At 35.2% G+C, this 12,030-nt stretch overlaps 1 protein-coding gene across 2 annotated transcripts in view; it reads left to right on the top strand.

The window, feature by feature from the left end:
- MEMO1 (mediator of cell motility 1) overlaps nucleotides 1–12,030 on the top strand; it is a 112,790-nt gene that overhangs the window by 57,408 nt on the left and 43,352 nt on the right. For both annotated transcript variants that reach the window (XM_037146596.2, XM_037146597.2), the window contains 2 exons: nucleotides 7,047–7,159; nucleotides 9,525–9,636. In XM_037146596.2, coding sequence (XP_037002491.1) covers nucleotides 7,047–7,159; nucleotides 9,525–9,636 — 225 coding nt within the window. The remainder of the gene's footprint in view (nucleotides 1–7,046; nucleotides 7,160–9,524; nucleotides 9,637–12,030) is intronic.

Below are 12,030 nucleotides of genomic sequence, written 5' to 3'. Positions count from 1 at the left end.
ACTCTCTTTCCCCATGGCTTGCCCTGTGCATTTCTTCTGTTTTTTCCTGAGTTATATTCTTTTGTAATAAGCCAGTAATCTTGTAAGTAAAATGTTTCTCTGAGTTCTGTGAGCTGCTCTAGGAAATTAATTAAACCCAAAGAGAGGATCATGGGAACTTCTGATTTATAGTCAGTCAGTCAGAAGTACATGTTACAACCTGGGCTTCCAACTGGCGTCTGAAATGGGGGTTCTGGGGGCAGTCTTGTGGGACTGAACCCATACCTATGGAATCCAATGCTATTTCCAGGCAGAGTCTAAGAATTGCTTATTGGAGATGTGGAGAACTTTCCCCCTCTGTGCTCCATCCCCCATACTAGAATTGGGTCCAGGAACACTGACAGTTAAAATATTTTGGTTTAAAATTTTTCTTGGAAAATCTGGAGGTGAGCATTTTCTATTTTAATCGCTTTCTAATTTAAAATTCTTTATTGTACTTGTTAAGTTTAGTTAATGAGAGAAGAAGAATTTCTCATTGACAGGATAAGTTACTTGAATTATTTTAGAATCTTACAGTATATCTCATGGTGTTTAAAGCATATAAATGTTTAATAATTTAATGACAACTCTGAAATTAGCTTTATAAAAGACCTTTCTGGCAAATTGAGACTGAGTAGTATACTACTGTCTCAAATGAGAAACTTGTGAACTTTTAAAAACTTAGTATATTACTCTCTTAAATAAGAAACATGTGAACTTTCAAAAATTTCTGCTGGTAATAGCCATCCAAATTACTTCATTTTCTCACCAGCATTTTATTTAGTTAATTTACTACATGCCAACAAGTATAAAGGTCCAGTTTGGATTGCTAGTTGTATACATACTGCGAATGGATAAAATCATGGACCTTAATTCTGTTTAGTATTGAGTGTTAGTAATAGTTCTAATGATCGTAGTGCATTTGTACTGGTAGAGATGAAGCATACTCATTCCAAAGAAGTGACTCAGAGCAGCCATACGTTTAAAAAGAAAATCTTACCCACGGCCTACTCTTCTTCCTTTGAGCAATTTGTTCAAATTTAAAAAAAAAACAAAAAAACCCTGCCCTCTTTTGTTTTTATGTAGTGTGCTCTGGACATTGTACCTATCTTTTTTTGAAAATTATTTTTAGAAAAATTTAAATAATAAACCAAATAATAATGTTGGCAAATTGATGAGGATTTGGTTAGCCCTACCCCATTTTTGATGTTTTGAGGGGTGTCTTTAATAAATCTTGATACATGTTTACTATATAATTTTAACTAAATTATATCATGAATAAGAACGAATAGAAATTAGATTGGAAATATTTTCAGAAATTTTCATTTTTTGAACCTGGACCTATAAACCAGCTATCATCAAGGTTAGTACATGTAGCAGGCTTTTCCAAATTTTTTTTATTTGACAGAATCTTTATTGATGACGGTATGTGCTGGAAGGGCACCTCCAAATCAGAGAATTCATAGAGAGACACAGAGACAATATTGGTAGATATGGACAGCTTGTGTTAATTAAGTCAATGGAAAATGAGACTTGAAGGAAAAAGATAAAGAATAAAAAGGGAAGGAAACCAAGGACTAAGAATATGACAGAGGAGATTAGTAAAAAGAGAGGATGAAAGATGATGTAGTCAGCTTATTTTTGGCAACTAGCATATAATAATTGAATACAGAATAAATTAATTTGAAGGTCTGAGTGTTAAAAATAGTAATTCACAGTCGTATTTGTGTTCTCTTAAAAGTGTCTCCCTCTGAAATTTGCTATGTCTTTAGAGTCTTTTGATAAAACAGACAAAGGGCATCCTTTTGGGAACTATGAGAAGTAAAGAGAAATAATAAAGAACAGTCCAGGAGAGAAGGTTAAATTCTATACCATTAGCTTTCATTATTACTGTTCACACTAATCCCTTTTCTCCCTGTCAACCAGGATCATCTTTTGTACTCTTCTTGACCTTTGAAGGGATCTTCTAACTTTGTATGATTACTTTAGCATCTTGCAAGGAACATTTAGAAAGTATTCATTTATTGAATCATGTAAATCTTTTAAATGTTGATATACAGTGTCAGGAAATCACATGTTAATATCAGCACCAATTTCATTGGAAAAATCTTTAAGAATTGGGAAGCTGTCAGTCTCATAGGAATGGAAGTTTTGCAAAAGTCTAGTTTTCACTTAAAAGCCTCAATTTTATCACTGGCAATAAATACATCAGATGTTTTCTTTGAAGTGGCAGGCTCACTTTGTTCATCTCGTTAGAAAATTTCTGCCGACTGCTGTAGTTTTCCATGCATAGTGCACTCTGTGTATCCATGTATACCAGTTTTTGGCCCAAACTTTCACAAAAAAAATCTTTTGTTTTAATTTTTAAACTCATTTATTTATTTATACTTGTTTTTTTGAATACTATAAATAATTTTTGGTATTTATTTTTGAACATATTATGGTACAAGAAATTTCATGTAACAAATACTTACAAAGCACAAGAACAGATACAAGGCACAAAGAAATTTTATGTGCCTGTAACAAATAAGCACTACCCATGTATAATGCGCATCCTTATTTTCCCCTAAAAAATTTGTGCAAAAAAGCGCACATTATAAATGGTAAAATATGGTACCTAAATTGGATACCTGTACTTTCTCTACAGTCAGTTTTTGACATAAAAATTGTGTTCCATGAAAAAAGGCCTGGTTTCACTCACAAATCCTAGTCACATTAATACTTTTCCATAAGACGGATTCCTATGTGCAGAAGTGTTTTATGCATTTATCACCACAAATTGGATGCATTTTGTCATACAAAATAATTCTATAAAATTGTATTCAAGAGAAACTGGCCTTAAAAAAAGAACCGGGTGTGGGTGAAGGTGAAGAATACTTTTTGGTTCCGTTACCTTGATTGTAGTTCCAATGTGCCAGCGGTGTACCCAGCCTCACTTTGTATTGTAAGTGCAGATGTCATCACAGTGAAAAAAAGCACATAACTTCTTTATTGTTATGGAAATAGCTTTGATTTTGTAAACCCCTTGAAAGGTCCTTGAATTCACAGTTCACACTTGGAGAACTGCTGTGATACAGGTGAATGATTGGCTTTAGACCGTGGTGAGGTTTGTGGGTAAGATCTTGGGGAAGGCATCTCTGAGGAAATGATTTTTAAGCCAAGCAAAAGGAATGTGTGGAGGCTTTGAAGTAGGCAAAGTTGTCTGTGTTATCAAGGAACCGCAAGAAGACCAGTGTACAGGAAGTTCTGTGTTCAAGGGGAAGAGTACTACAAAAAGAGGCCAGTTTATTTGAGACTTTAGAACCCGTTTTAAGAATTTTGGATTTTATCCTGTCACCGTGGAAAGCCATTGAAAGACATTTTAAAAGCAGGAGAGTGATGGGATCCAATTTGTGTTTCAAAAATAGCACTCTGGCTGGCTGTTTAAGAAATTTTAAAAGGGATACATTTAGTTAAGTTCTTGCTCATATTTATAGTTGCAAAGTCTTTTCCTATTACTGTAATTTCCTAAAACTGTAATTAAAAATACACCCAGGATATACTTAGATAGTAACTTAATTCATATCTTTCAGAAAGTCTTGCATGGCAAAGAAGAGGGTAAAAAGGAAGGAGTCTTTTCTTCTTTTTTTAATTTTAATTGTTGTTCAAGTACAGTTTTCTGCCTTTTCCCTCAACCCGTCCCCTTAGCCCCCCCCCCGCCCATCCCCCCAGACCTCCCCATCTCTCTTCCATTTCCACTCCCCCACCCAGGAAGGAATCTCATTTAACGTTTTATGCTTTCGTTAAAATATCTACACTTGCCATGAAACACTTTTAAAAATTACTTGTGTTATATTATAAATAGTTGAGTATTAATGGAGGCAGACACTCAGGTGACTTACATATTGAGTGTACAGATGACACTCATAGTAAGTAAATCCACAAATACGAATTCTCTGGAGGTATTATATGTGAACTACATTTATTTCTAAGAGAATGCCTACTGATTTTTCCCCATTTTTTTCATATTAAAGCTTCTCTTACATGTGTGGCAACAGTGAGGACATGTTAATATTTAAAAGTCTTTTAAAAAAGATTTTATTTATTTTTAGAGGGAGAGAAAAAGAGTAGGAGAGAAACATCAGTGTGTGGTTGCCTCTCACACGCCCCCTGCTGGGGACCTGGCCCACAACCCAGCCATGTGCCCTGACTGGGAATTGAACCAGCAACCCTTTGGTTCGCAGGCTGGCACTCAATCTACTTTAACCAGGGCTAAAAAGTCATTTCTTTAAAGACAAAGCACCTTGCAGTTTATTAAGTGAAGAGAAAGTGGCATTGCTTTTAATGTGCTTATTACTTATTTGTCTCCATAATATTTCTATGGCTTTGGTGTTTATCAATCTAGTAATCTAGCAAAAAAAGAAAATGCATTATCTTTTATTTACACTGTTAACATTTTTTTTTGTTAGTATTGGGCTAACAGAGACCCATTTTACGATTACTTCTGGTATAATATGCACTTTTTCTTCTTCAGTGATACCTATCCTTTCCTGGTTTGTTTTTGGGTTATCACTTTTAAGGGTTTTATGTTGGTGGGACCTAAGCCTCTTTTTTCCTATTATTTCTCTTAACCAAATGTATTGCCTTTGGGTGAATTTCTGCCAACCTAGAAGGAATCCATTGGGCGAATTATCACTTAGATAATTCAGGCTGTAGGAAGCTCTTTTCCCCAGCAGTCTTCATCTTTTCAGCTAGCTCGGGTCTGTCAAGGGTCTGTCAAAAAGCAAGGTAAATAGTCACTACTAGAGGAAGCAGGTAGGCTTTTGAAGCTGGCCTGGGGTCTTTGTTTCTGGATTAGTTTAGTGTTCATCTTTGGGCCACTGTGAGAGCCTTGTTACACTTACCTGTGAAAGTATCTATACCTTGAGTTTAGATTGGTATTTTAAAAGCCTATTCATATTTTAATTATCCTGGCTTTCCTAGGAATGTTCTGATTTTAAATATTCTATCCATCTCCTCTCTCTTTTCACAGAAATATGCTCTTGAAACAAAAATGCCTTTTTCATACTTGATTCTTGTTCATATAAATACTTGTCCTTAGGCAAGTCACTTTATGTATATCCCACATTAGATGTTAATTTAAAAAGTTGTGTTGATGTTTATGGGCTGTTAAGATAGGAGAATATAGTGGTGTCTCTAGCATTAGGAATCTGGATTTGATCTTTCCTTTCCAAAATGGTTATTGAGTTATAATGGTGATGACGAGAAGTTAGTGTCATTAGTGGGGGTGGGGCAGGAAAAGAGATATGTTGCTGACTGGAAATAGCCTGTGGATGCAGTCTTGTATGTTTGCCATGAGTGACATCTTGAGGAGGTGGGACTCTGAACTGGGTATTTCTTTTTCCTTTTCCTTGTCCATCTTTCTTATCCTCCACTCCTTTGCTCCAAAGAGCAAGTAACATACAACAGACAAATAGGTTAATTTTTTAGCTGTTACAGAATTTTATCAAAATAAATATATTGCTAAAGCACACATTCTTTGTACTACAAATTTTTGATATGAAAGAACTAGCTCATGTATCAGTCTTGTCCATTAATTGAACAATGAGTAGTCCCTAATTTTCTAGGTACATAGCCAATTGTATGTTCCCTTCTCTCTCAGGATTTTGGTATTTTGGGTCTGTAAATTTGTGTGTGAATGTGGTGTGTATAAATTTTGTTCCTATGCACCTGGCAGAAGAGAGAATATGGACAGTTTTAGAATTTAGATTGTAGGGATGTTTGAAATAAAATGAAAGTTAATTTTACTCTTTTAAAAAAAATATTCTAAGTACTTATTTTTAGAGAGAGAGGAGAGGGAAGGAGAAAAGGAGGAAGAGAAACATCAACTGGTTGCCTTTTGCATACCCCCATCTGGGGACCTGTCCTGCAACCCAGGCATATGTCATGACCAGGAATTGAATCAGTGACCTTTTGGTTCACAGACTGATGCTCATATCTACTGAGCCACACCAGCCAAGGCTAATTTTATTCTTGATGTCAAGATAAAATTATTGTAATGACTTAAGCTGCTGTTTAGCCCAGTTCTTTTCTTTAATCTATGGTATAAAATAACACAATTAAGCCTCTCTCATTGTTTTTGAGAATGACTTTTATTTGGGAACAGAGAAAGCTTATTACACAGAATTCTCAACAAGATGCCTTTTTTCCTCTATGAAAGTAGCTTTATCAGAATATGTCTTTGTAATGATATTTTGCATGGATTTTTATTAAAGTTGTGGTAGACCTTAGAAGGCAAGTTTAGAATATGTTAGACTTTTGAGACTTTATTTAATGGCTGAAATGTTTAAAATTTAATTACTATAGTTACTGAAAACTCTACAGCCATTGTGAATACAGAGACAATTTTAAGCATAGCAGATTAGTTTACTGTAGATGATCAGTAATTGGTATTTGTAGGTGTTGAACATGGTTCTTTTAAAGGCCTTCCAATAAAAAGAGATAAAGAAATGAACTTAATTAACTGAGGAGAAAATCACTTAGTAGTGTATTAGTTTGCTAGGGCTGCCGTAACAAAATAGCACAAACTGGGCAGTTAAAACAACAGAAATTGATTTTCTCACAGTTCTGAAGTCTGGAATGCGAGACTGAGGTGCTGGCAGGGTTGGTTTCTCCTGAGGCCTGTATCCCTGGCTTGCAGATGGGCATCCTCTTGATGCCCTTTCACGTGGTCACCTCTCTGTGCATGTGCACCCCTGGTGTCTCTGCCTCTTCCTACATGACACCAGGCTTACCCTAATGGCCTCTTTTTAACTTCACCACCTCTTGAAAGACCTTCTCTTCAACTATGGTTCCATTCTGAGGCACTGGGGGGTGAGACTTCAACATGTGAATTTTAGGGGAACACCATTTAGCACATAACAGTAGGCAGTGAAATCAGTCAATGGAAAGTTTTACATGTAATTTTAAAAATTTACTTATTTTTTCTTTTATTTAATACGGTTTATGTAGAAGTGCAACCGTTCTTGTTTTTGTTGTGTGTCTCCTAGCCGGAGGATTTTCATCCTTGGGCCTTCTCATCATGTGCCCCTCTCTCGATGTGCACTTTCCAGTGTGGACATATATAGGACACCTCTGTACGACCTTCGTATTGACCAAAAGAGTAAGTATGCAGAAACCGTACAGCTTTCATTTCATGTTGATTTCTTAGAGGTGTTATTTAGTTAGTTTTAGAGAGACGATGGGAAGGGAGAAAGAAAGGGAGAGAAGCATCCATGTATGAGATAAACATTGATTGATTGCCTATCACACATGACTGGCCACAACCCAGGCATGTGCCCTGACTGGGAAACAAACTGGTGACAGTTCGCCTTATGGGACAAAGCCCATCCAACTGAGCCACACCAGTCAGGGCTAGAAATCATATAGCTTGTAAACAGCTAATGGTTTTAAATAGGAATTCTAAGTTAATTTAAAAAATTAAATATATGAGTATCAAAAGTAATATCTCAGTTTTAAGAAATAAAATTTGTTTCTACTGTAATAGAATACCAATAGGAATTAATAAAAAGAAAAAGAAAGGCAATTTTTTTGTGTACCTGAAAGACAACCATAGTTTTTCTGCCAGCTGCACATCAGCTAGTCTCCAGACCGTAGTGGTTGCATGTACACTCAGGGAAGAACTCACCGTGCTGTGAGACATGAAATTAGTGCCGTCACAACGTGGTGCAGGATTCTGGGCATGTTAGTCAACTCTGTGTAGCACTTTTCTCACTGTAAGTAGATAATGGTGATAAACCTTGATTTCCTCTCAAATGATTTTTATGGGAAAAAATGAGACTGTACTTAGGAGACTCTCGAAAGAAAGGTGCTACATAAAATGTATGTATTTCTTAAATGTCTGTTATTTTGATTTATTCTTTCCATATGCTTTCAGAAATCACATTTTTAAAAAGATTTTATCTATTTATCTTCAGAGGGGAAGGGAAGGAGAGAGGGAAAGAAATATCAGTGTATGATTGCCTCTTGTGTGTCCCCTGCTGGGAACTGGCCTGCAACCCAGGGTGTGTCCTGACTGGGAATCAAGCCGTGGTTGTTTGGTTCCTGGGCCCGCGCTCAATCCACTGAGCTACACCAGCCAGGCCCAGAAATCACATTTTTTAACTTAATTTGGTATCATTTTATATATTGAATGTGTAAGGTCAGACTTTTTGACTTTGAATAGTATTTTTGGAGGAATGGTAGAGCATAATTTAAAAACCACAGAGTAGTACAGAAAATAGTTTTAAAATATTCATGTACTCATCATCCATAATTGACTCAGAAATTTACCCCTCATCTGAACTCAGTATACATCCCCACCAGTAACTGCCTTCACGGATTTGGTGTGTATCCTTTTAGTTCATTAATTTGTATTTTAAGTATGTTGAATGCTTATTGTTCCAAGAAATTTTGCTAAACATACTTCTGTAGAGTGAAAGAGGTCATTTACACAGGAAATGTTACCTCATTTTTCCATATTTTTTAGGCCTAAATTTATATAATTTGGGGTTTTATGTATCATGGAGCATTAGCAATTTATTACAATATATATTATTAATGGAGCTGGAATATTACTAGCCTTACACCCTGGATTGTTTTGGGAGACAAACTTTATTGGATAGCCTGCCAGAGAAGGAATGGAAGATTTTTAAAATCAGGTATATTTTTGTTGAAAAAAAGTCAGCACCATTTGTAGTTTTTGATTTTATATATTGGTGACCCTGTTTCTTTGCTGTAGTTATAAGAATGTTTGTCCAGTCTGTGGTAAGACAGACACACTCATACTACCTTTTTACATATTGAATTTCATCATTTTCTTGCTGTACAGTATTCAGTTTGAAGTGTAATTTATCATGAGGGTCTGAATTACAGGATTATTTTAACCTTATTTATGTCATGGTACTGTTGTGAATTTATGTTCTGGTGTATCCCACATGTTTTATTTATTTATTTTTTAATTTTGAATGACGTAGCATTCTTAGTGGACATTTTCTGTTCTTACTGTAGCCAGAACCTGAAGTGTGAAATAATAACTTATACATTTTATTAACAAACAAAACAAATCAGAAACTGTATTATTAACTTCATGAGTATGTAGGCCAGCGGTTTCCCTGTGTCTCAGGAGGAGTCATAACCAGCTGTGCCCTTGGCAGTGTTTACTGGCTAAAGTTAAGGAAGGGCTTAGACCTGGAGGGGATTTTTGATACAATAAAGGAAGCTGATGAAAAATTTAAATTATTACCTACATAACCATGAACATACAAATCTTGAGTAAATTATTTACGTGTATTATTGTTTTGCCTGGTATGTAAAAAGCTAGTTTTTTTCTATTGTAAAAGTAAAAATGGAGGAAAAGAATGAAGGAGAATATTATGTGGTGCTTTTGTCTTTTGCTAAACATACAGTTTTGTGTTATTGGGTGGAGTTTCACAGGATGAGGATATACATTAATATATTTGTTTTATCATATTTTGAAATTTCTTTAGTTTACGGAGAACTATGGAAGACAGGAATGTTTGAACGCATGTCTCTGCAGACAGATGAAGATGAACACAGTATTGAAATGCATTTGCCTTATACAGCTAAAGCCATGGAAAGGTATATTGATTAATATAAGAATTCTCAGAGAAATCATAAATATTAATTTCTTTGTAGTTATTTTAACTAGGGTAAGATAATCATTAGGGTAAGGAGATTAAAACAATTTTTTTGGCTTAAAACAATACAAATTTATTTTCTCATAGTTCTGGAAAATACTTTTTATTTGAAATGAAAGAAAAATTTGAGGTTGAATTTTCTTAATGTGGATTGAAGTTGTTTTTTTAAAAATTATATTTATCTTTAGAGGGGAAGGGTAGGAGAGAAGGAGAGAAAGGTCAATGTGTGGTTGCTTCTCATGCGTCCCCTGCTGGGAACTAGACTGCAACCCAGGCGTGTGCCCTGCCTGGGAATCGAACCACAATCCTTTGGTTCTCAGGCATGTGCTCAATCCACTGAGCTACACCAGCCAGGGCTGAGGTTGGTTTTGAATAGTTTGTCTGTGAAAGCTGAGCATATGACTTGAACAGGTTGTTTTATTAGGGGTAAATATTAAAAAGCTTCATGTGTGTGTATGTGGTATTGGATTGCCTGCTATTTTACTCACTAGACATTTGTTTATCTTAAAATAGTTATATTTTTTCATGGTGTGGTGCCATAAGTTAGTAAAATTTTAGATTTGGGAACAATATTGGAGGCCATTTATTTCAGCCTTACACAAAGTACAGGAATCTCTTTCATAATAGGCTTCACAGGTTATTATTTGGTATCTACTTAAGGTCTCCCCACGATAGGGTACTCAGTAGACTTGACTATAAGCAGAAGGAGGTCAGGGACAATATCTGTTTTCTCCACTTATACCTGAGTGCCTAGCACAATGCCAGTCACATAGTAGTTACTCATTTACTTTGGTACAATGAAAGAACTGCTTTAAGAGCTTCCTTTTAAATCAGTATTCAAATTAGAAAGTTTTCTGTTCATAGGTTACATTTCTCTCATTTTTTCAAACATTTCCTTTATATGGACTTAATGTTCCATATGTAGTGTGATGAGATTATTCCTTCTGTGGATCTATCTCATTACTGTATTCTCAGTAAAGTACGTGGTGCATTTTAGGTTCTTGGTCAATATTTGTTTGAGATTACATTAACCTTTTTTTGTGTTCTTGTGGCAAATGTACTGTGGTCAGCTGAAACCTAAGGCTTCTTCATGTTGTTAAGCCAGATTATTTTATCCTCTTGTACATTTGTGGTTGATTTCTTTTTAACCCTACACTTATACTTCTCTGTAATTTTGTCTTGTTAGTTTTAGTACATTATTGCAGTCTTTTTGGATCATTTCCACTCTTAATTCTGTTATCAGAGTATTATTTACTTCTCTCAGTTTTATGTTATTGATATCTGTTCACAGTGATAACTATGAGGAACTACCTAAATCTGGAGAACTTTCTAAGAATCAGTGTGATACTAAATTATAAGCAGTATCATTTTAAGTTAATTGTGTTTTAATATATTCTAATTCTTCAGAAAGCAATATAGGATGTTTATTTTTTGGATTGTTAAATTTAAACACTTTATTCTTCAACCACATAGGATAATAGAAAACTTTTGTTATTTGCTGAAATGTTTGCATATTTTGTCATTAGAAAATAAATATTTTAGACTTAATAGGTTTCAGTATAATAGAACCAATAAGCTGCCATGAAAATCCTTAAGGAAGTTTTAACAAAATAACATTTTTATTATTATTTCAAGAGTAAAACAAGTACATTGTGAAAAATTTAGAAAAATAGAAACTTAAAACCAACAAAAAAATTCCAATTGATAATTTCTCCTCTATTAAATGGTATTAAATGACCACTTTTAAGTATATCACTTCTTAAGCAAACCTTCCCTCTCGCAGATTGCATTAGGGTCTCTAATATTGACTCTTAGAAAGTACCCAGTGCTTTACTTTTGTAGCCTTTGCTCCACTCACTACCTGTATCATCTGCCCATTATTGAGTAACAAATTGCTCCAAAACTTAGTGGCTTAAAATCACAACTATTTTGCTGTTCACAATTTTGGGGTCTGGAGTTTTTTCAGGGAATGCCTTGCCATAAGATGTTGACTGAGGTAGCTCAAATGGGCTAAAAAATCCAAGAGAGCCTTAGTGCTGCTTTTAGTTGAGACACCGCATTAGTTCTTTAGGTGGATTGTTCTTCAGACCTGCCTTTTTTTGTCTTCTTGGTCTTTCTCTAGAAAGGTAGCCTAGATTTCCTTACTTGGTGATTCAGGGTAGCAAGAGAATAAAACAGAATTTTCTTGATCCATTAAAGGCCTAGGTTAAAACCGTGTGGCGTCGTTTTTACTGCATTCTGTTTTTCAAAGCAGGACACAGTGTCAGCCAAGGTTTAAGTGAAGGAGAAACAGATTCCACTTCTTGATGGGGCGGGGGTGGAGTAGCATGTGTGT

This window comes from Artibeus jamaicensis, unplaced genomic scaffold (genome assembly GCF_021234435.1).
Source record: "Artibeus jamaicensis isolate MK-2021 breed Jamaican fruit bat unplaced genomic scaffold, CSHL_Jam_final contig_465, whole genome shotgun sequence".
Taxonomy (NCBI): Eukaryota; Metazoa; Chordata; class Mammalia; order Chiroptera; family Phyllostomidae; genus Artibeus; species Artibeus jamaicensis.
Note: the sequence above shows the minus strand (reverse complement) of the source record. Positions and strands in the feature narration are given on the sequence as shown.